The 26,224-nt window shown below is 35.2% G+C and overlaps 1 protein-coding gene and 1 pseudogene across 1 annotated transcript in view; one reads left to right on the top strand and one right to left on the bottom strand.

Annotated features, from left to right (window-relative positions):
• Window positions 1-26,224, bottom strand: part of LOC150105963 (DNA-directed RNA polymerase III subunit RPC3-like) — a 136,783-nt gene that overhangs the window by 103,026 nt on the left and 7,533 nt on the right. The window contains exons 2-3 of the mRNA XM_090394600.1: window positions 22,320-22,465; window positions 6,520-6,632 (exon numbers count right to left, since the gene is read on the bottom strand). Of these exons, the coding sequence (XP_090250726.1) occupies window positions 6,520-6,632; window positions 22,320-22,465 (259 nt within the window). The remainder of the gene's footprint in view (window positions 1-6,519; window positions 6,633-22,319; window positions 22,466-26,224) is intronic.
• LOC150105964 (U4 spliceosomal RNA) lies at window positions 8,074-8,236 on the top strand (annotated as a pseudogene).

The raw sequence follows: 26,224 nt of genomic DNA, 5'->3' as shown, positions 1-26,224 counted from the left end.
AGTCCTCCCATGACTTTTGTTTAGGTAGTTTTACACAGTGTTTAGTATTCTTGCATTTGTCTCTGTATTCTCTAAGAGCACAAGCTGACTTATTTGCCAGGAACTTTTGACATGCTTTCTTCTTTTCCTTCTGCCTGTTTTACTTCCTGTGTCCACCATGGAGTTCTAATTTTTCTATCCTTGCAGACAACTTCACCACATGCCTCTCTAGCTGAATCAATCAGGACTTTCTTCAAGGCTTGCCACTGAATCTCCAAGGTTTGATTCCTGTTCTCAAATTCTTTTATTTTTTCTTCAATAATCTTTGTGTATTTTAGTCTACAGTTCACATCTGAGAGCTGCTCAACTTTTATTCGCTTTAAAACTTTCTTACATGTTATTGTTTTCAATATGAAATTCAATTTTATCCTGCTCAAGACTAAATAGTGATCACTTCCAATTTCAAATCCTCTGTACACTCTGGTGTCCCTGCACCAGGGAGAAAACATCACTATCAACAATAATATAGTCAATGAGACTTTTCTTATTTCTTGCCTCTTCTCTCCATGTGAATTTGTGCACATTTTTATGTTGGAACATGGTGTTAGTAATAACCAGTCCATATCCTGAGCAGAAATCCAACAGATATTTGCCATTATTATTAGCTTTGCTCTTTTCTCCAAATTTTCCCAAAATATTTTTGTATGTCTCACAATCATTTCCTACTCAGCTATTTAGATCCCCAACAAGGACCAAGTTTTCCTTTTTCATTGTGTCAGTTGCTTTTTCTAAAGTATCAAAAAATTCCTCCACTTCTGCCTTAGTAAAACCTTCTGTGGGACCATAGGCACAAATAAGTCTCATTGTCCAGTTCCCCATTCTCATATTTGCCCACATCACTCTACTTGAGACTGACTGCCATTTAAGAAGATTAGCCTCGCATTTTGTGTTGAATACTATGGCTACTCCTTCTTTTCCTTGATTGTCATTGCCTGAATATAACATTTTGTATTTATTGCTCAGAAAGATCTCACCAGTTTTTGTCTTTTTTGTTTCAGTCACCCGTATTATGTCGATCTGGTACTTATCTAATTCCTCAGCTAGTTCCATTTCTTTGCCCATTCAGGCTTCTTATGTTGATAGTACCGATCTTTAACTCTGGTGATGTTGAATTGGGGTGTGTTTTCAGATTTGCAGTATGGTAGCAAGTATGGTAGTACTTGCTGCCAAGTATGGTAGTATTTTCAGTATGGTAGCAAGTAAATAAATGTATATGGAATAAGAAATTTAGTGGAAATGCTAAAACGGTTATACCCAAGATAACAATCAAAACTAATATCAATTTATCGACCTGAGAGATCTGGGTGAAAAATATAACACTAGTTTATATAATCACATTTAAAATCATGTTATGATGGAACTTAACATTGTTAGCATTCAGCAATGTGTGAGAAGAGCAATATCTTATAACATAATCACCTAAACATAATAAGAGAGGAAAGTGTAGCCAAACAGATGTTTCATATCCAAATGGCATAAGAAAGATCCAGATTCATTAAATTCCTAATATGTGCCGCCAGGGAATGTACAGGATATTATGACAATACACCATGAAAAGGTAACATCATTATTAACTTCTTATTGACAATTTTCCTCCAAATTAATCTGTTATATGTCAAGATTCAAAATTGTCAGTTCTTATATTTTAGTATTCTTATTGAATTAATCCACATTGATCTTGGTCTTTCTTCTCTTAGGTCTTTTTCCTGACATCAAAGCAAAAAAACTTGTTTTGCTAACCTTTCCTCTCCCATTCTGTTTAAGTGACATACCACCTGAGATTAGATCTGCAAATTCCTGAATACTAAAAGACCAAGTTCCTTCTTAATATTGTCTTTTTCATACGATTCTGCCAGTGATGTAATTGTTCACAGTCTTACTCTTTTTCAGAACTCTCATATCTGTGAGCTCAACCTTTGGTAAAATGCTTTATTTCTAATCCAGTTCTCAGATCCATAATTCAAAATTGGTTTCAACAGTGTCTTGTAGTTTAACGTTTTGAGTAACACTTATTCTATAAAATGATAAGCAAGTGTTTGTTTAATATGAGCTGCCGATAATAATAAACTGTTTTTTGGATATGGTTGCTTTAAATTTAATATGAAAGAAAGGCATTTAATGAAAATAATGGTATAGTGATGTCAGCAGCCTATCTTTGCAGCGTTAATTCTCTTCTTGAAGAGCAGAATTCTTGGAAACTAAATTGTAGTGACTTGCTATGGGGTGAGATACATTTAAACAGAGTTTGGATACAAGATTTAAGTGATGCAAGATAGGGATTGAGAAATAAAAATTAAAGTAAAACTCGAACTGTTAAAAAAAAAAAATTGGAATAAAAAAGTGAAAAATTGTAGAATATGGAAATAGTAAATAAAATAAAACTGTTGTGAGAATGATAAATGAAATATGATGAGAATTATAAGAGTTAAAACAGGAAGAATTGCCATAACACAGAATAAAGTGTAGTAACAAGGACATAAAAAAATCTAACATATTGTAAAAATGTGTGTTTTTTTAAAATACTGTACAAACAGAACCAATGTAAAAGGGGAATAATGAGTTAAAACCACCACCATCATCAAATTCCTGTCATGCACCCTCAAAGGGTGTACAGGATATGATAGTACTACATGAAAAATTTACATCATTACTATCATCCTATCTACAATTTTCCTCCAATTCAGTCTGTTACTTGTCAAGACTCCAACATTATGAAATCTTGTATTTCTATCGTCTAAGGCACTTTGTACCATATCAATCCACCTATATCTTGGTCTTCCTCTGGGTCATTTTCCTGCCAACCTGGCAGAGAACACTTGTTTTGCTAATCTTTCCTCGCCCATTCTGTTTAAGTGATAATACCACCTGAGATTAACTCTGCTAATGCATTCCTGGATGCTGAAAATGTCAAGATTCTTTCCTAATATCCTTCTTTATAATATGATATTGCCATTGATGCTATCTGTTCATGCCCCTAATCTTTCTCAGGACTCTCATATCTCTGGTCTCTAGTCTTTGGTCAAGTGTTTTACTTCTGACCCAGCTCTAAGATCCATAAGCTAATTTAGTGGTCTGACTAATTTCTCTCTTATTCCATATGAATTTATTCAATTGACTTCCTACCATACCAGTTTTGTTGATTCTGTTGTCTATTTCCATATTTAATTTACCATCCTCACTAAAAATCGTGCCTAAGTAGCTGAAATGTTTTACTTGTTCCACAGGTTCTCCATTCACAATGCAGTTGACATTTTCAAAAATTCTACCTATTTTTATTTTCCTTTTATTGCTGACCTTTGTACCATATCTATTACAAGAGTTATTCAATTTAGTCAGGGAATCTTGCAGACTTGTAGCAGATTTATTTAGAAGTATAACATCTTCCGTATAAAGCAAAGAGTTGACATTAACGTCTCCACTTCTGATATCATATTTAATACTAATTTCCTTCATAACGTGATCCATATAGATAATGAATAACACAGGGGATAATGTACATCCTTGTCTCACACCAGATTTAACATTAAACCATCTTCCTGTACTTCCTTCAATTCAAATTGCTGACTTACAACTCAAGTTAAGACTAAGTATTACTTGATATAATGCCCCACTGACAACATCTAACTGTAGAATATTGAATAACTTCTCTCTCCTGGCACTTTGTCATATGCCTTTTCCAGATCGACAAAACTTAAATACAGATATTTGTTATATTCCAATTATTTCTCAACTATTTGTAGTAAAGTGAAGATCTTATCCTGACAGCCTCTATTTGGACTAAATCCAGATTGTTCTTCACCAACTTTTCTTCCACAAATCATCTCAACAGTTTCTCAAGTATACTTGCATAAATCTTAACAGGAACACTCAGTATTGAAATAACTGTGTAATTCTCACATTCAGTTTTATTTCCCTTTTTACATATGGGTAACATGAGAGCTCTACTCAATCATCAGGAATTCGTCCCTCCATCCAGGATTTCTGAACTATGCAGGGCACCCACTGTAAGACTTTTATACCACCATACTTCAGCATTTCTGGTCAAACATCATCTACTCCTGCTGCCATTCCACATTTCAAGCCTTTGATGGCTTTTTCTACTTCAAGAATGGATATGTATACCTGACTGTATGCCTGTTGAGTGTTTTTTACCACTGTGCTATCACTGCTAGTTTCATTTAGCATTTTTTCGAAGTAATTTTTCGATACTTCAAGGTATCTTTTTCTCCAGTTTTCATGTCACCTTTATCATCTCTAATACCTTTTTCAGCACTCTTTCTTCCATTTCTGAGCTTCTTCAACAACCTACAGAATAGTTTGCATCTTCTTTACATATATTCTTGACAAAGTCCTCCCATGACTTTCATTTGGCTAGTTTTACGCAGTGTTTAGCTTTCTTACATTTGTCTCTATATTCTCTAAGAGCACAAGCTGACTTATTTGATATGCTTTCTTCTTTTCCTTCACTGCCTCTTTAACTTCCTGTGTCCACCATGGAGTTCTAATTTTTCTATCCTTGCAGATAACCTCACCACATGCCTCTCTGACTGAATCAATCAGAATTTCTTCAAGGCTTGTCACTGACCCCCAAGGTTTTGTTTCTGTTCTCATACTCTTTCATTTTTTCTTCAATAACCTTTGTGTATTTTAGTCTACAGTTCACATCTGAGAGCTGCTCAACTTTTATTTGCTTGAAAACTTTCTTACATGTTATCCTTTTCAATATGAAATTCAATTTTATCCTGCTCAAGACTAAATAGTGATCACTTCCAATTTCAAATCCTCTTTACACCCTGGTGTCCTGCACCAGGAAGAAAACATTACTATCAACAATAATATAGTCAATGATACTTTTCTTATTCCTTGCCTCTTCACCCCATGTGAATTTGTGCATATTTTTATGTTGGAACATGGTGTTAGTAATAACCAGTCCATTTCCTGAGCAGAAATCCAACAGATATTTGCCATTATCATTAGCTTTGCTCTTTTCTCCAAATTTTCCCAAAATATTTTTGTATGTCTGACATCATTTCCCACTCTGCTATTTAGATCCCCAACAAGGACCAACTTTTCCTTTTTCATTGTGTAAGTTGCTTTTTCTAAAGCATCAAAAAATTCCTCCACTTCTACCTTAGTAGAACCTTCTGTGGGACCATAGGCACAAATAAGTCTCATTGTCCAATTCCCCATTCTGATATTTGCCCACATCACTCTACTTGAGACTGTCTGCCATTCAAGAAAATTAGGTATTTAATGTTGAATACTAACACTACTCCTTCTTTTCCTTGATTGTCATTGCCTGAATATAACATTTTGTATTTATTGCTCAGAAAGATCTCACCAGTTTTTGTCTTTTTTGTTTCAGTCATCCCTATCATGTCGATCTGGTATTTATCTAATTCCTCAGCTAGCTCCATTTCTTTGCCATTCAGGCTTCTTATGTTGATAGTACCGATCTTTAACTCAGATGATGTTGAGTTGGTTTAATTTCCCTTTTTATAGATGGCATCTATAAGTGCTCTTCTCAAACTACTAAAACCACTGTAAAACTTTTATATCTCCATATAAGATATCTCTGGTCAAATATGCAATCCAGCTGACTCTCCAAATTTCAGATTTTCCATGGCTTTTTTTTTTTTTTTTTTTTTTACTTCAAGGTAAAAAAAAAAAAAAAAAACTCTTCTTCATAACACTCCTACATAATTTCCATCACTGGAAGTTATGTAGGAGTGTTATGAAGAGTCATGCAAGGAGTAGATTTTTTGCATAGGGAAATGTCAACGAATGGAATGCATTAACGGAATATGTTGTTAATGAAAGGAGTGTTAAGGATTTTAAGATTCAGTATGATACATACGTTGTCAGTTGAACGAACCTCTCACGATGAGTCTGCAGACTCAATAATAATAATGATAATAATAATAATTTAGTAATATAGTAATTTGGAAGAAAATTGTTGATAGGAGATTGGTAATAATGTAAACTTATTCACGTAGTGCTGCCATAGCAGCCTGAACACCCCTTGAGGGTACATATCAGAAAATTAATGATGATGAAAGGTCAAGAGAGAACGTCCATGATAGTTAAGTTTGTTTACGATTAAGAAAGAGGTAAGAGATAGATTTTTCTCCCACAGAGCAGTGAGTGGAATAGTTTGCCTCTTGAAATAGCAAGTTCATCTAGTGTGAACGTATATAAGAAACAGTATGATAGCTGATTTCGGTGATGTATAGTCTCCATTGATAAGTCTGACTTTCTGAAGATCTCAGATGATGATAATAATAATCCTTTGCAGTGTGAAGTGTCTGTACAAAACCAACTCAAATCACAAGAATAGCTTGTTGAAGTTCAGGGCTAATATAGCATTTTTTTTTTTTTTAGCTTAGCTTGTATCTAAAGGGATCTGTTTTCAAATGTTCAGTAGTTTGATCTAGTGAGTTGACTATACAGACCCACACACATTATTAACAGACTGAATACCTTTTGGCTTTGCTTCAAGGATTTGGCTCAATACTTCTTGTATGCACGAACTCATAGGCATCTGTCCAGCTTGAACAATTTCTTCAATAAGCAGTTCTGCTGTATCTCCATATCTACAAAAAAAAAATAATAATAATAAAAATAAATATAAATAAAAATGCAATTATGCATTTTTACATGATGTCTCCAATGGGTCACTGTGGGAAGGCACTATTCCACTCTGCTATACACAACTAACCATCTCTGCTAGTACTTAATTCTCTTACTACACACAACTACCATCAACACCATCTACTGTCCATTACCACCAACAGTATTTTTTGTCTGTAAATTGTGTGTGTGTGCTCTGAAGGATGATTTGTCTCTACGCTGAATGATAAACCCTGCTATCTAAATCATTCGGCTTCAAATAAAAAAGCACATATAAAGATTCCTCTGTAATGATGACAATTGAACTTTGGCCTTTTCCAATCATTCTTAGAAAGCATATAAAAATGAATTAATTCAAAAAATTAATTGAAATTAATAGTTAAATATATTAAAATTATTATAGTAAGATGTCCTTGAAAGAAAGAAAAAAAAGCAATGACAAAGATTTGTTTGGTAAATCGATTATACATCATGTATAATGCACAATGTGTAAATTACATGTGCCACCATCGTGTAATTGGAAGAATGATGGTACATTGTATATTTCAATATGAAAAGAACTGAGTGCAATTCTATCACAACAAGGGGAATCTTTATATGAGTTTTTCAGTTGAAGCTGAATTAACCAATCTTATACAGAGGTAGAAGGTTTTTTTCTAATGAAAACTCAGGTTTTTCATCCCGTATACAGGTAAATCTGCCATGAGAACATACACACACACACATCCAATTTATAGACAATATATATTAATGGTAGTGGTGTGGTGGTGGATAGATGACACTGTGTATTGATGGTAGCAGTGTCGTGTAGTTTGGAGGATTAAATAAGGGAGACAGTGAGTTGTAGTATAGTAGCATGCCCTCCCATGATGAGTCCTTGGAGGTGTCACATAATACATCTCCAAGGACTCATTACACCTCTTAGTACACCTCCGGGACCAAAGAAATAGATTTTAAAAGATAACTTATGACATAGAACCTTACCATAAATTTTTTGGTTTATTATAGTGGAAACTGATTGAAGAAAGATCATTCAGTACTGTCATCTTCATCAAATTCCTGATATGTATCCTCAAGGGGGTGTACAGGATACTGTGATAGTACTACATGAAAAACTTACATTATTATTAACTTCTATTGATAGCTTTCCTCAAAATTAGTCTTTTATCTGTCAGGACTCCAATACTGTTTATTATGGACTTCTAAGACATTAATGCATTCATCCAACTAATCTTGGACTTCCTCTGGGTACTTTTCCCCATCATCCAACATCAAATATTTGTTCTGCTAATCATACAGTATTACTGTATGACATTATTAATGACTCACTGTGAAACACAGTTTTACTCTAGAGTACACACTATATGTCGTCTGGCAATTCAGGTATAGGCTTTTTATGTTTTTAGCTTTCCGCAGAAGCAGCGCTGTAGCCAATGAAGTTTTAAATGAGGTGTGGCTATTGCTATTTGAAAACTACACTACACTACACAACAAACCCAACTCCACCTCTCAAATGTATCACGTCTGTTAATTGAATTATTTCTGCCTAGTTTCTACAGGAGGAAACACACCTGGACTTATAGTCTGCTACTTCCATATGACCCAACTCACCTTCAACTGATAAATCTCTTATAAAGATTGCTATTGAGAACCAAACTAAAAACTTGCTAAGGTCACAATTTACTTAAGTGTAAGCAGACAAAGATTTGTGCACTTAGCCTTGCTTTCTGTATACTGAGCAGATAATTGTGTCACAAGCATGTTCCCCATTATAACATACACATTTCCTCAAATTCCTTTTACTGAGCTTTGCTCAGAAGAAGGACTAACTCATTGGGTAGTGTGAACTAACTTGACTTTTCAGAGAGAGAGAGAGAAACAGCTTTCAGAACTATAGACTTAATTATACCAATATTATATGAAAAAGAACACAAAGCATTTGAAAACAAGAACCAAACTCAGTGACAGACTGGGACTCAAGAAAACACTTGTTTTGCTAATCTTTCCTTGCCCATTCTGTTTAAGTGACCATACCACCTGACATTAGCTCTGTTAATGCATTCCTGGATGCTAACAATGTCAAGTTCTTTCCTAATATCCTCGTTTTTAATATGATATTGCCATTCATGCCATCTGTTCATGTCCCTAATCTTTCTCAGGATTCTCATATCTACGGGTCTCTAATCTTTGGTCAAGTGTTTTACTTCTAACCCAGCTCTCAATCCATAAGTTAAAATTGATTTAAACACTGTGTTGTATACAGCTGATTTAGTGTTTTAACTAATTTCCCTCTTACTCAACATCAATTCATTCAGTTTGACTTCCTATCATACCAGCTTTATTGATTCTGTCATCTATTTCCATATTTAATTTATCATTTTCACTAAAAATTGTGCCTAAGTAGCTGAAATGTTTTACTTGTTCTATAGGATCTACATTCACAATGAAGTTGATATTTTCACTGCTTCTGCCTATTTTCACTGTCTTTGTCTTGCTATTGCCGACCTTCATACCATATCTATTACAAGAGTTATTCAATTTAGTGAGAGAAATCTGTAGATGTACTGGATTTATTTAAAAGTATAACATCATCTGCATAAATTAAAGAGATGAGATTAACATCTCCAATTATGATATCAGGTTTAATACCACTTTCCTTCATAATGTGATCCGTATAGTTAATAAATAACATAGGGGATAACGTACATCCTTGTCTCACACCAGATTTAACATAAAACCATCTTCCTGTACTTCCTTCAATTCTAACTGCTGACTTACAACTCAAATAAGGACTAAGTATTGCTTGATATAATGCTCCATTGACACCATACAGCTGTAGCGTTTTGAATAGCTATACTCTTGGCACCTTGTCATATGCCTTTTCCAGATCTACAAAACTTAAATACAGATCTTTGTTATATTCCCTTTATTTTTCTCAACTGTTCGTGATAAAGTGAAAATCTAATCCTGACAGCCTCTATTTGGTCTGAAACAAGCTTGTTTTTTTTCACCAAGCTTCCTTCCACAATCATTCTCAACATTTCTCAAGTACTTGCATAAATCTTACAAGGAACACTCAGTAAGGAAATACCTCTGTAATTCTCACATTCAGTTTTATTTCCCTTTTTTATATATGGGCACTATGAGAGCTATACTCCAATCATCTGGAATTCATCCATCACTCCAGGCCATTTGAACTATGCAGTGCAGTCACCATAAGACTTTTATACCTCAATACTTGAGCATTTCTAGTCGAATATCATTTACTCCTGCTGCCTTTCCACATTTGAGGTTTTTTCTACTTCAAGTATGGATATGTATTCCTGATTTCATGCCTGGTCAGTGTTTATTTTACCACTGGGCTGTCACTGCTTATTTCATTTAGCAATTTTTCAATCTAATTACTCTATACTTCATGAATATCTTTTTCTCCAGTTTTCATGTCACCTTTATCATCTCTAATTCCTTTTACAGCACTCTTCCCCCCATTTCTGAGATTTTTTCAACAGCCACCAGAATATTTTGCCACCTTCTTAATATTTATTTTCTATGTTATTCCCAAAGTCTTCCCGTTACTTTTGTTTAGCTAGTTTTACACAGTCTTTAGCTTTCTTACATTTGTCTCTGTATTCTCTAAGAGCACAAGCTGACTTATTTGCCAAGAACTTTTGATATGCTTTCTTCTTTTCCTTCACTGCCTCTTTAACTTCCTGTGTCCACCATGGAGTTCTGATTTTTCTATCCATGCAGACAACCTCACCACATGCCTCTCTGGCTGAATCAATGAATGTTTTCTTCAGGGCTTCTCATTGAATCTCCAAGTTTGGTTTCGGTTTTCACACTCTTTCATTTTTTCTAGAATAATGTTTGTGCATTTTAGACTGCAGTTCACATCTGAGAGCTGCTCAACTTTAATTTGCTTTAAAACTTTCTTACATATTCCTCTTTTCATTTTTCAATATAAAATTCAATTTTATCCTGTTCAATGGTGATCACTTCCAATTTCAAATCTTCTGTACACTCTAGTGTCCTGCACCAGAGAGAGAAAACATCACTATCAACAATAACATAGTCAATGAGACTTTTCTTATTACTTTCCTCTTCTCTCCATGTAAATTTGTGCACATTTTTATGTTGGAACATGGTGTTAGTAATAACTAGTCCATGTCCTGAGCAGAAATCCAACAGATATTTGCTATTATTATTAGCTTTGCTCTTTTGTCCAAATTTTCCCAAAATTTTTTTGTATGTCTGACAATCATTTCCTTCTATGCTATTTAGATCCCCAACAAGGACCAAGTTTTCCTTTTTCATTGTGTCAGTTGCTTTCTCTAAAGCATCAAAAAATTCCTCCACTTCTACTTTAGTAGAATCTTCTGTGGGACCATAGGCACAAATGAGTCTCATTGTCCAGTCCCCCCATTCTGATATTTGCCCACATCACTCTCCTTGATATTGCTAGCCATTCAAGACGATTAGCTTCATATTTTGTGTTCAATACTATAGCTACACCTTCTCCCTGATTGTCTTTGCCTGAATATAACATTTTGTATTTATTGCTCAAAGAAATATCACCAGATTTTGTCTTTTTTGTTTCGATCACCCCTATTATGTTGATCTGATACTTATCCAATTTCTAGTTCCATTTCTTTGCCATTCAGACTTTTTATATTGAAAGTACCGATCTTAAACTCTTGTGATGTTGAGTTTGGGTGTGTTCTAGGATTTGTTCCCATAGTTGACTTTTCGCTGTTCACCCTGGTTTCCTGGCGAAAACAATGGGGGCCTTGTTTAACCGGGTGACACCCCAGCTGGCATGAAATTCTGTCATGTTGTACCATCATTTTATATTTTGATTTAAACCAATAAGAATACAATTTGGTCAGCTAAATCCCAAATTGCCAGCCATCCTTGTTTGCTCAGTATGCAGGTAGATAGCTAACAGGATGCATCACGAGAAGGTGAGGATTGGACATTAGGTCAGAAGCCCTGTTCGGTTCTCTGCATTCCTTTAAAGGCTATGTGGAGGTTTCCTCTCACTTATACAGCTTTGACCCTTAAGCACTCCTCAAGAAAACACAGATTCTGAATATTCAGATAAAAGGCACTGACCACTGAAATCAGAACTGCATGGTGTATCAGAAAGTTAAAGAAGCAATCACTGATAAAAAGAAGTACTGAAATTTTAAAAGAAGTCACCATGTGCTCTTAGAGAATACATAAAAAATACGTAGGTAAAGTCATGGTAAGAGTTATAAGAATATAGAAGATAAATATCAGGAGGGTGACAAAATGTTCTAGAGGCTATTCAAAAAGTTTAATGTGAAGAAAGCACATAGTAGAAGGAATCAGAGAAAACAAGTGATGTGAAAATTAAACATAAAATATTCTAGATGTCTGGATTAACAACTCTGAAAGCTGATATACAAAAACTTGAAATGCAGAAAGGAAGCTGGAGCAGTTGATATTTGAACAGAAATGACTGAAATGTGAAGGTATAAAAGCTTTACAGTGGCTGCACTAAATAACTCAGGCTTGGTCACAAGGTCAAATTCCAGATGATTGGAGTACAGCCTCTCATAGTTCCCATCTATAAAACAAGGGAATAAAGTTGAATATGAGAATTAGAGAGGAATTTGTTTAATGAGCACCCCCCATGTGAAATTTATGCATGCATACTTGAGAAGAGGATAAGAAAAATTGTTGATCAGAAACTTGCAAAAGAAAAGGCTGCATTCAGGCCAAATACAGGTTGTCATGATAAGTTTTTCACTTTTAGACAAATAGCTGAGAAATCAGGGAATATAACAAATATCTCTATTTAAATTTCCTGATTTCTCAACTATTTCTCTAAAAGTGAAAAGCTGGTCCTGATTTTGTAGGAAAGACAGAATAAAGCATATGAAAGTATGCTGTTAAAATTGCATGGTGTAAATGAGACATTACATTGAGCAATAGATGGTCAATATGTAAGCTGTAGGTGAGCAGTCAGAATTGAAGGAGGGTCAGAAAGATGGTTTGATGTTAAATCAGTTGTGAGACAAGAGTGAACACTATCTCCACCATAATTCAACATCTATATATATTACATTATGAATGCTTAAGAGAAAGCAACTGACACAATGATAAAGGTAAAGGAAAAGTTGATCCTTGTTGGGGTTCTGAATAGCAGAGTAGGAAATGATTGTCAGATATACAAAAATATTTTGGGAAAATTGGGAGAAAAGTGCAAGGATAATAACAATTGCAAATATCTGTTGGATTTCTGCTCAGGACATGGACTGGTTATTACTAACACCATGTTCCAACATAAAAATGTGCACAAATTCACATGGAGAGAAGAGGCAAGGAATAAGAAAATTCTCATTGACTAAGTTATTGTTGATAGTGATGTTTTCTACCAGGTGCAGGACACCAGGGTGTACAGAGGATTTGAAATTTGAAGTGTTCACTATTTAGTCTTGAGCAGGATAAAATTGAATTTCATATTGAAAAGAATAACATGTAAGAAAGTTTTATAAAGCAAATAAAAGTTGAGCAGCTCTCAGATGTGAACTGTAGACTAAAATACACAAAGATTATTGAAGAAAAAATAAAAGCGTTTGAGAACAGGAATCAAACCTTGGAGATGTGGCAAGCCTTGAAGAAAGTCCTGATTGATTCAGCTAGAGAGGCATGTGATGAAGTTGTCTGCAAGGATAGAAAAATTAGAACTCAATGGTGGACACAGGAAGTTAAACAGGCAGTGAAGGAAAAGAAGAAAGCATATCAAAAAGCATGGCAAATAAGTCAGCTTTTACTCTTACAGAATACAGAAACAAATGTAAGAAAGCTAAACAGTGTGTAAAACTAGCTAAACAAAAGTCATGGGAGGACTTTGGCAAGAACATAGAAAATAAATATTAAGAAGGTAGTAAGATATTCTGGAGGTTGTTGAAGAAGCTTAGAAATGGAGGAAAGAGTGCTGTAAAACAAGTTAGAGATGATAAAGGTGAACATGAAAACAAGGGAAAAAAATATCCTTGAAGTATGGAGTAATTATTTCGAAAAATTGCTAAATGAAACAAGCAGTGATAGCACTGTGGTAAAAAACACTCAACAGGCATAACAGTCAGGAATACATATCCATACTTGAAGTAGAAAAGCCATCAAAGGCCTGAAATGTGGAAAGGCAGCAGGAGTAGATGATATTCGACCAGAAATGCTGAAGTATGGTGGTATAAAAGTCTTACTTTTATACCACCATATAAAATCACCATCTGGCTGCACTGCATAGTTCAGAAAGCCTGGACAGAGGGACGAATTCCCAATGATTGGAGTAGAGCTCTCATAGTACCCATATATAAAAAGGGAAATAAAACTGAATGTGAGAATTACAGAGGTATTTCCCTACTGAGTGTTCCTGGCAAGATTTATACTAGTATACTTGAGAAACGGTTGAGAAGAATTGTGGAAGGAAAGCTTGGTGAAGAACAAGCTGGATTTAGGCAAATAGAGGCTGTCAGGATCAGATCTTCACTTTACGACAAATAGTCGAGAAAGCATGGGAATATAACAAAGATCTATATTTAAGTTTTGTTGATCTGGAAAAGGCATATGACAAGGTGCAAAGAGAGAAGCTATTCAATACGCTACGGTTATATGGTGTTAATGGGGCATTATATCAAGCAATACTAGTCTTTATTTGAGTTGTAAGTCAACAGTTAGAATTGAAAGAAGTACAGGAAGATGGTTTAATATTAAATCTTTTGTGAGAAAAGGATGTACATTAACCCCTCTGTTATTCATTATCTATATGGATCACATTATGAAGGAAAGTGGTATTAAACATGATATCAAAATTGGAGATGTTAATATCAGCTCTTTGCTTTATACGGACGATGTTATACTTCTAAATAAATATGCTACAAGTCTGCAAGATTCCCTGACTAAACTGATGAACTGTTGTAATAGATATGGTATTGTTGGAACGTCCTACCCAGCTGACTGCTCTAATTATGTTGGTTTGTTAAACTTATTCTTACTTCTTTAAATTCCGTTTTTCTTCGACAGTTGTTGATTGATGCTCATCTGAATATAAAGAAATTTATATTATACTGCACCACCCTATATTCAGATTAGTCCAAATAATATAGAAGAATCAATCATCAACTATATTTATATTATCACTTTATTTTCAGGCCAAGGGCACCACCCTATATTCAGATTAGTCCAAATAATATAGAAGAATCAATCATCAACTATATTTATATTATCACTTTATTTTCAGGCCAAGGTTGTTAATAGCAATCAAGGCTTCCGCAAAGGTCCGATTAATTTTATGAGCAGTGCAATGAAAGAAAATCAGGCAAACACCAAATTTAACTCAACAAAAGAAAACATTTAATGTGGAATGGTACAACATAAACATACAAGTATTACTATCTGAAAAAAGTTATCCAATTAAATATATACAAGAATTTATATTCAGATATTAGTAACTTTTAGGTTAGGTTTGTGGATTATGACTAATGTTGACATTTCTTAATTCTAAATTAGTATTTCTTTCACATAGTTCTCTCTATCCAATTGGATGAATCTTATCATAAATATATTAGCCCAGTTTAAAGTATTCAGAATAGTTATAATCCATAAACTATCAAACATTCATTTCTCAGTTCTTTATGCTCAGTCAATCAAGTTGAGATTAGTTCTTAAAAGTTTAAGCTTCCGAATGTTACAATAACTAATCTCATGACAGGCTACACTACATTCTTTCTCAGTCAGCTAACACTTAAAAGAACAACATAACACTTATTGTTTTGAGGGGAAAGTACTTCAGTACATCTAACATCCGACCATTGATTGACATAACACCACAGCTATGGTCGAAATATATCCGACCAAATTGAGCGATATTGCTTCACAAGTCATAGAAAGGACAACTCTTACCAGGTTACCGGTAAGAGTTGTCCTTTCCGAATTCGCATAGGCACATTTGCATTTGACTTTTACTTTATGGTAACACAATTTAAAAGAAATCTTCCAGTATAATAACTGAATTATAGACACAGAAATACACAAGTCTTGATGCACTTGGTTTAAGTTATTTACTGACTCCTTATTTTCTTATTTGATATGTATTAACTTCGGTTCTGCACTATTCTTCCACTAACAATTATTGTAGTATCAGAACTCCTATAGCAGTAATTCAAAATGCCTATTAATTCCTTATCCTTTCCTAGAAGATTTTCGGCATATATCAACTCCCCTTCTGCCACTCACTACCGATCTCTATGCTGTCTCTAGCACTTCACCCTTTATTGCTAAAATCTGGTTTTAACCCATTCAGCTTATATCAACTGGCTTTTCTCTTTATACACAGTAGCTCACGCTCTCAGCATCAGCTAACTAAAACAAACTCCATTTCTCCGTCAGCAGCCAATCAAATCCCATAAATTTACCTTTACTTATAGAAATAACAAAAAAATATATATATCACAGTTCACATAAGGTACATTTAAATTTATATACACACAGTTTCTTATAATAAATTTTACAGAGTAAAATAAATAAAATGAATGACATTTTTATATAATAAATTTAGTTTAATCCTTTATCCAAGTGTGTGCAAACAAAGTTTGCGCCTGAAAGTATCTTTAGGACTTGGGTAAAGTGGTACAACACCGGATAACTCCTTGCAAAGGTGGAGCAAGCTACCAACACTCCTATCTCGGTATCTCCCATAATGCAAAACGCATCTCCTTGCAGATATTTCCCCGTAATGCATAACATTATACATATATCTTTAGGAATGGGGTAAAGTAGTACAACACCAGGCAACTCCTTGTAAAGGTGGAGCAAGCTACCAACATTCCTATCTCAGTATCTCCCATAATGCAAAACACATCTCCTTGTGGATATTTCCCTTAATGCATAACATTATACATATCCGCAAGGAGATGTATTTTGCATTATGGGAGATACTGAGATAGGCGTGTTGGTAGCTTGTTCCACCTTTGCAAGGAGTTGCCCGGTGTTGTACCACTTTACCCCAGTCTTGAAGATACTTTCAGGTGCAAACTTTGTTTGCACACACTTGGATAAAGGATTAAACTAAATTTATTATAGTCTGATCAAGTGAAAAATAAACTTTCAACATCTTTCGACATATTTATATAGATTCTTATTATTACTATTACATATCCTAGGATTATATAGTTAATTAATAATAAACAAAATTCAAAGCATTTATATGAATAACATATTACAAGCAAGAGACTAACAACAAATAATATTTACAAGTTTTGCTTATGACGTGGTGGATTATGTTAAATATGAATGAAGTATTATAATGCATAGAATATCTTCATTCACAATTTAACAGTATGAAGGTCAGCAATAAAAAGACAAAGACAATGAACATAGGCAGAATCGTTGAAAATGTCAACTGTGTTGTGAACGGAGAACCTGTGGAACAAGTAAAACATTTCAGCTACTTAGGCACGATTTTTACTGAAGATGGTAAATTAAATATGGAAATAGACAACAGAATCAACAAAGCTGGTATGGTAGGAAGTCAATTGAATAAATTCATATGGAATAAGATAGAAATTAGTCAGAATAAGAATAATAAGAATAAACAAGAATAAGTTAAGACAGTTTTCAAACCAGTTTTAACTTATGGATCTGAGAGCTAGGTCAGAAGTAAAACACTTGACCAAAGACTAGAAACCGCAGATATGAGAGTCCTGAGAAAGATTATAGGTGTGAACAGATGGCATCAATGGCAATATCATATTAAAAAAAGAGGATATTAGGAAAGAACTTGACATTATCAGCATCCCAGTTAGCAGAGCTAATCTCAGGTGGTATGGTCACTTAAACAGAATGGGCGAAGAAAAATTAGCAAAACAAGTGTTCTCTGCCAGGTTGGCAGCAAAACGACCCAGAGGAAGACCAAGATATAGGTGGATTGATACAGTACAAAGTAGCTGATAGAAATATAAGATCTGATAATGTTGGAGTCTTGACAAGGAACAGTCTGATTTGGAGGAAAATTGTAGATAAGAAGTTAGTAATGATGTAAATTTTTCATGTGGCACTATCATATACTGTACACCCCCTGCAGGGTACATGGCAGGAATTTGATGATGATGATGGTTAAGAGTGGAGATATTAATCATCTTAGCTCTTTACTTTATGCAGGTGATTTTATAATCCTTAATAAATCCAGTACAACTCTGCAGGATTCTCTGACTAAATTGAATATCTATGTAATAAGTTTGTTAAGAACATGAGTGAGCAATAAAAAGATAACTATGAAAACTGGTAGGAACACTGATAATAGCAGTTGCTTCCTGAATGAGAGACCTATAGAAATAAAATAAAAATAGACACATTTTTTTGTGAACATGGCAAAACTAAATATGGAAATGGACAACAGAGAACATTAGCAAACTTAGTACGTTAGGGAGTCAACTGCATAATTTATATGGAATTAGAGAGAAATTGCTCAAAACACTACAGCAGGCAACAGTATATAGGACAATGTTCAAATCAATTTTATCTTGTGGAGCTCAGATCTGATGAAAATTGTTCAGAATGGTGAGAAGAACGTGAACAAACTACAACAATGTCAGCATCATATTAAAAATGAAGATATCAGGAAGGAAGCAGACACTACTAGCATTCAAGAATGTGTGAGTAAAGCTGATCTCTGGTGATATGATCATTTTAAACAGAAAGGAAAAGAAAGATTAGCAAAATACGTGATGCCAAGGAAGATTAAAAAAAAAAAAAGGATATAAGTAGACTGATTCAGTTAGAAGTGCCTTAAATAACAATAATATAATAACTAACAATGCTGTAGTCCTAACTGATAACGGCTATTTGGAAGAAAATTATCACGGAAGTTAGTAATAATAAACTTTTTATGAGGTACTATTATAGTACCCTGTATACCTCTTGTGAGTCAGAGAATTTAATATTGATAATACAAAGGAAAGAATACCATATTTGAACTATGAAATATTTATGTTTATCTGATTACTCTAGGATTATATAGATGAAAATAAGAATGCGATTTCTTGCCAAGTATTATATGAAGTAGAGGATGAGGGCTGGAAAGTTCTGATAAACACCTAGAACAAAAATGATATTAAAGCAACTGATATAAGCACAACAAAGAACATACGAGGATATAAGAATTTTTGTTATAGGTGTTTATCAGCACTTTCCAGCACCCCCCACTCCCCATATATTACAGAACTCAATGAAAACCTTGCATTAGATTCAGTAATATATAATACCTGCCAAGAAATCATATTCTTACTTTCGTCTATATTACTATTATTATTATTAAGAGAGACGTCCAGGGACTTATCAAGGGAGGCCACATACTACATGCACAAGCTATTATACTTATTCTTGAATTCATTCATACTGCTTGCACACAAAGGCAATCCATTCCAATCATGCACCACCTTATGAGAGAAAAATCTAGCCCTGCACCCTCCTCCTTAGCCATTCTCAGCTTCCAAGGATGCCCTCGTCCTTTCTCCCAACCTCCATAAAATGTTGAAGCCTGGAAACTCAGGTTTTTCATCCCTCAGAACAGGCAAACCAGCCCTGTGAACACACATATGGATCTACTGTATATTTCCTGTCAAAAATATACAGGAAACCATTCCCCTCCACTTGGTTCTTGGGGACCCCCATATTGTATTATGGATAGATCCATAATTGCAAACCCTCACTATGAAGATGCCACCTAAGATGATGATCCTCTTAGGTGGATCATCACCAATATTCTCCAATTTATGCAGCAGTCTTCCATGCTATATTCTGTTAAAAGCTTTGGCAAAATCCAAAAGTATCATGATGTATCCATTCATTCCTCTTGTCTAACTGAATGGTAACATTATTATAGAATGTCAGCAACTTGCTAAAACATGACCTTCCCTTAGTAAACCCATGCTGTTCATTGCAAAGTAGATTCTATGTCAACCCATTCTGAATGCAAGTTCTAACCAACCTTTCCAAAATCTTCACCACTACTCTTAAGATACTGATTGGTCGATAGTTGGATACATCAGTCTTTGCACCAACCTTGTGCAATAGAATTACCACACATTCTTTCCACTTCTGTGGAATCTTCCCTGTTCTGAGCCTCAAATTGTACAGCCTGGTCAGAGGAATACCCAGTTCAGCTGAATACTTTTTTAGCATCTGTGATGATATCCCATCAGTTCCTATTGCAGATTCAGTTTGTGCAACAGCTCTAGTACTTTCTCCTCATTCATGAGTTTCCTCATATGGTGAAGAGATAGCAGAGAATTCAATGTTACATATACCAGGTTGATAGCTTTTAGCAAAATGACTGCTCAACTGAACAATCACTTCTGCATCAGCCACTCACATACCATCTGCATTCAGTAGTTATTCTTTCAAATTAAATATCTCTCTAAAACAACTAATACTTCCTCTTCATACACCTGAATTTCTTCATTCAGTAAAGAGGTATCAGTGAACTCAATGTTATAAACATAAATTTGCATTCAAAAAACTCTGATTGGAACTTGATGTTTTGAATACTAAGAAGAGGCTCACTTTATATCATAAAAACTTGCTGTTATTACAAATTCTGAATATATTTAAAATATGGTAGTACAATACTTTGTAGCACTGCTTATATACTTAAAAAAAAAAAAAAAAAACTTTAAAATTCAGTTTAAATATCTCAACAAGTTTACCTTTCTATTGATAAGATCTGCATACAAGTCAAAACATGTTAAGGAAATGAATATAAGGTACATGTCTGAATACAGACAACCCAACTTGTGTTTTCTGTCAATCCTGCTCACAAAAGGTTTGAAAATATAACATATTTAGATTATTAAAAACAACACGTAAATCCACAGTAATAACTTTAATTAATAAATAAGGTAGATATTTTGTACTAAAAATAATAGTACATCTTCAGTGTTACAAACAGATAGGAATAGAATACAAGTAACGAATATTCGGTGGATCACCTATTAAAATACAATGTTGTCGCGAGCTAGGAAATGAAAGAAATTAATAAATAATTAATTCTGTCATCTCTGTCTTTGGCTGGCATTTACAAAATTCCTTGTGACTATGATGTTTCTTATTTTGGACAAACTGGCCATTCTGTGGAAAAAAGAATAAAAGAACATCAATATTATATTGATTACAACAAACCTCAGAAGTCTGGTCTAACACAACACAGTATACCACTACCCATAATATCCAGTGGGATAAAGCTATTCTACTTCATAGATGCAGGTTCAAATATGAATGCCTCTTTAAAGAAAGTTGTGAAGCTTTTTTACACCGACTGAATTTAAATCGAAATGATTGCCTCTCTCTCTCTCTTGAAGATCTGGGAGACTTTTATTTTATGTAATCATTAAAAAACTAATTATCTTAAATATTAATTATTTATTAATTTCTTTCATTTCCTAGCTCGCGACAACATTGTATATTAATAGGTGATCCACCAATATTCGTTACTTGTATTCTATTCATATCTGTTTGTAACACTGAAGATGTACTATTATTTTTAGTACGAAATATCTACCTTATTTATTAATTAAATTATTACTGTGGACTTATGTGTTGTTTTTAATAATTATACTATGCCACAGGTCCCTCTAAAAATAACATATTTAAATGCTACAGTGGCTGGGCTAAGAGTAAGATAATATGGAAACTTTGCCTTAGAGACAGCTAAACATGGAACTTTTTTTTTCTAGCTGCTTCAAGTCTGCAATAAAAAGTGTCATGGTCTCAAATAACAGATAGGCTATTTGTTAATAGGCTATCTGATATTTGAGTTTTTTTCAATATTGCCTTGGATAGTCTCAAGCTGTGGTTGTGAGATTAACATTCTAGATTTCTTTTCAGATTACAACCATGCCAGCAAAGGTTGATCAATTGGTAGAGCCTCTGCTACTAATGGCTCAGCAAAAAGTTAAGCAAGTTTGAGCACAGTTAGTAGTTGGAAGGAGATCAACCATTTGATGCTGTTGGCACACTATTCCTCGATGAGTCTTTGGACTCCCTGGAGGTGTCGCATAATAATAATAATAATACATAAAATAACCATGAACTAACCCTGGTGGCCAGTAGATGGAATATGTGTAGATGATGATGTAGTTGTGGTTTGCTGTAGTTGATGGATTTAATAGTGGAGAAGGAGAGTTGTAGAGTAGGTGTCCTCACTCGATGAGTCTTTGGAATCCTTAGAGATGTTGCAAAGTAATAATCATAATAATAACAACACATCTGGTGATGGTAGTAGTAGGTAGATGTGTAATTTGTCTATAAAGTAGGAATTTGGATAAAGTCATATTGCCACTACAGATAAACTTTTTCTGGTGGAAACAATTATAAAAATAAACTTCCTAGAGAATATTTTACATTATAACAATAGGGCAACTGTAGTGATTTTTGGTACATAAAAAGCAAGTCATGAAGACACTTCATGTGTAAAGTTTTGTTAGTTTACGCCTTGCAAATGAACAACAGAAATAGTTTACTGTCATTCACAAGGTATTACTATAGGTAATCGCCTTTAGCTTGTGATAGCTATTGTATTTATGGTTCCATTAAAAAGCACTCTACGGAGACAAAAACAGACTTACAATGTTTTAGCTGCATAGATGTAAGAAGGATAGCGAAGTAGCACCATAGCATTGTCACACGTTGCATGATATTCAACCGTATTTTGGTTGTTCATTCGGAATTCTATAACTACATGATGCAGAAGTATACGAAGCGCTTCTTTCACCTGAAAAAAATAAATAAATAAATACCAATTAACAAAAGTTTTGATAACATAATCACATAACCTTTAGGACACATGCAATTTACAGACCAAAAATACTTGTGGTGGTGAGCAGTAGATAGAGTTGGTGTAGATGATGGAGACAATTGTACAGCAGGTACCCTCCCTCAATAAGTCTGGATTCCTTGGTGGTGTCACAAAATAATAATAATAATTATTATTATTATTAAGAGAGACCTCCAGAGAGTCAGATACTCATCGAGGGAGGCCACATACTACACACACCAGCTATCATACTTATTCTTGAATTCATTCATGTTGCTTGCACTCAAAACATCCAACTGCAATTCATTCCAATCACGCACCACCCTTTGAGAGAAAAATCTAGCCCTCATCCCTTCTTAGGGGGGCCTTCATTCTCAAACTTCCAAGGCTACCCCACCCATGGAGGGTGGAGAAAGGACGAGAAAAATTTCATCAATTGAAATCATGTATGACCCTTTCAGAAGTTTGTGAGTCTCAATCATATTTCACCTCCTCCTGTTTGCTAGTGTCTGCAGTCTACAAATCCCCAATCTGCATTCATAATTATTCTCATAGACAGGCTTATACGTTGGTTATGCATTATTAAAACACTTAAGGAATTGAACAATGTAGTTAAGGATATAAATTAAATTAAACTTTAATAAATATTTTCCGATATTTCGGTAACGTCACGTTGCCATCTTCTAAAGGAACTTACAAAAAAAAGTTACGTGCATGTAGCCACTACAACACAGAAACTGGGAATGAAGAGTTGAAGCTATTGTTCTCCTAACAGTCCTGATGGTGCCCTCTAGCGGGCTAAGTAGGTGTTCTTGGCCGTTGGGCTGAAGGTCTGCTGATGTAGGCCTCCCAAATTTGGGGCAGTCGCATACAACCAAATTTGTTGAGGTTTGGAGAATTTCTTAGGGCTGAGGCTGATTCCATAAAGAGTCTTTCAAATTTGTATTTGCTACGGTGTATCACTGTAGCTTTCTTCCACCGTATTCTGTAGCATGTATCCAGAGCATGGCCCGCAAGCCCAGAATGACCGTATTTGTGAAAACGGATGTAGTCCTTGTGTTCCGAAATTCTGATATTCGCTGTCCTGCCTGTTTGGCCAAAGTAAGACAGTTTACAACTGCAAGGGACCTGGTAAACACCAGGTAGGTCTAGGGGAAGTGGTTGGTCTTTAGTGGAGCGGATAAGGGATGCCAATTTTCTGTAAGGTTTGTAACAGGAGGTCAGGTCATGTTTTTTTAAGATTTTGGTAATCTTTTCCGAGGTGCCTCGGATGTAGGGAATAGTGATGGATTTAGAGTAATCCTTGTTATGGACGGGGGGAGGGGGATCTGTGGTTTGTAGGTTCTAATATTTTTTTTTTGGATTTTTTTGGGGAGGGTAGCCATTGGCTATGAAAGTGTTGAGGATATGATTTAGTTCAGTGTTTAGGACCAAGTCGTTTGAACAGATTAGTTTAGCCCTGTTGTATAGTGTTTTCACTACTCCATATTGTTGTGAGGGGGGGGGGGGAATTGTTGGTGAATGTATCTGCCTGTATGGGTGGGTTTTCTGTAAACTGAGAAAACCAAGGTTCCATTAGGCTGGCGGGTGACTAGTGTGTCTAGGAAAGGGAGGCTGTTGTTTTCCTCTTTTTCCAGAGTGAATTTGATTCTGGGGTGTTGGTTGTTTAAGTGTGTTAAGGAGAGAAGTGTTTCAGAACCATGTGGCCAAATAGTGAACACATCATCAACGTAGCAAAGCCATATGGTTGGTTTTTGTGGGGCAGAGGCTAAGGCTTTTTCTTCAAAGGTCTCCATAAAGAAATTGGCCAAGGGTGGGGAGAGTGGTGAACCCATGGCTGTCCCCTCTATTTGTTTGTAGAATTTTCCCTGCCAAACGAAATAGCCCGAGTTCATTGTGAACTGAAATAAGGCTGAGATATCGGGAGAAAATTTAGCTTGGATTAGTTCTAAAGTTTCCTTGAGTGGGACATTTGTAAATAAAGAGGAGACATCAAAGCTGACCATTATGTCAGTATGTTGGAGTGTAAGGTTTTCTATGCTGGCATTGAAATGGGCTGAGTTTTTTTATGTGTGATGGTGTGTTGCCAGGATAGTGTGTGAGCTCTTTGGCCAAATGTTTAGCTAATTTGTATGTGGGGGTATCAATGCCATCCACTATGGGACGTAATGGCACATTTTCTTTGTGTATTTTTGGGAGTCTGTAAATACGGGGTGGGTATAGAATTAAACGGCTTTAATCTGTTGGAAACTTCCACAGGCCAAGAAGTGACTGTCTTAAGGAGCCTGTGAAGTTTTCTAATCTGAGAGTTGGTGGGATTGTAATTGATAGGGAGTGGCCTGGTCTAATAGAATCCGATAGCCCGATCTAATAGAATGTAGCCTGTGTCCTTTCCAAAGCAAGACCACCAAAAACCAACATATCCAACAAGGAATATAAAGCTCTACAGGAAATGAAGAATAATAAAGAATTAGTTATCACCAAAGCAGATAAGGGAAATGCAACTGTAGTACTTAACCAAAAGGACTACACATGTAAGCTGAATGCTCTTGTATTAGATCGGCCACTTACCTCCCATCAATTACAATTCCACCAACTCTCAGATTAGAAAACTTCACAGGCTCCTTAAGAGAGTCACTTCTTGGCCTGTAGAAGTTACCAACAGATTAAAGCTATTTAATTAATTCTATACCCCCCGTATTTACGGACTCCCAAAAATACACAAAGAAAATGTGCCATTACGTCCCATAGTGGATGGCATTGATTCTCCCACATACAAATTAGCTAAACATTTGGCCAAAGAGCTCACACACTATACTGGCAACACACCATCACACATAAAAAACTCAGCCCATTTCAAAGCCAGCATAGAAAATCTTACACTCCAACATACTGACATAATGGTCAGCTTTGATGTCTCTTTTTTATTTACAAATGTCCCACTCAAGGAAATTTTAGAACTAATCCAAGCTAAATTTTCTCCCGATATCTCAGCCTTATTTCAGTTCACAATGAACTCGGGCTATTTCGTTTGGCAGGGAAAATTCTACAAACAAATAGAGGGGACAGCCATGGGTTCACCACTCTCCCCACCCTTGGCCAATTTCTTTATGGAGACCTTTGAAGAAAAAGCCTTAGCCTCTGCCCCACAAAAACCAACCATATGGCTTCGCTACGTTGATGATGTGTTTGCTATTTGGCCACATGGCTCTGAAACACTTCTCTCCTTCTTAACACACTTAAACAACCAACACCCCAGAATCAAATTCACTCTGGAAAAAGAGGAAAACAACAGCCTCCCTTTCCTAGACACATTAGTCACCCGCCAGCCTAATGGAACCTTGGTTTTCTCAGTTTACAGAAAACCCACCCATACAGGCAGATACATTCACCAACAATCCCACTCACCCCCTCACAACAATATGGAGTAGTGAAAACACTATACAACAGGGCTAAACTAATCTGTTCAAACGACTTGGCCCTAAACACTGAACTAAATCACATCCTCAACACTTTCTCAGCCAATGGCTACCCTCCCCAAAAAAATCCAAAAAAAAAATATTAGAACCTACAAACCACACATCCCCCTCCCCCCCTCCATAACAAGGATTACTCTAAATCCATCACTATTCCCTACATCCGAGGCACCTCGGAAAAGATTACCAAAATCTTAAAAAAACATGACCTGACCTCCTGTTACAAACCTTACAGAAAATT

This window comes from Typopeltis vanoorti, chromosome 6 (genome assembly GCF_054136105.1).
Source record: "Typopeltis vanoorti isolate ZY-2024b chromosome 6, IOZ_Tvanoo_1.0, whole genome shotgun sequence".
NCBI classification, from domain to species: Eukaryota; Metazoa; Arthropoda; class Arachnida; order Uropygi; family Thelyphonidae; genus Typopeltis; species Typopeltis vanoorti.
Note: the sequence above shows the minus strand (reverse complement) of the source record. Positions and strands in the feature narration are given on the sequence as shown.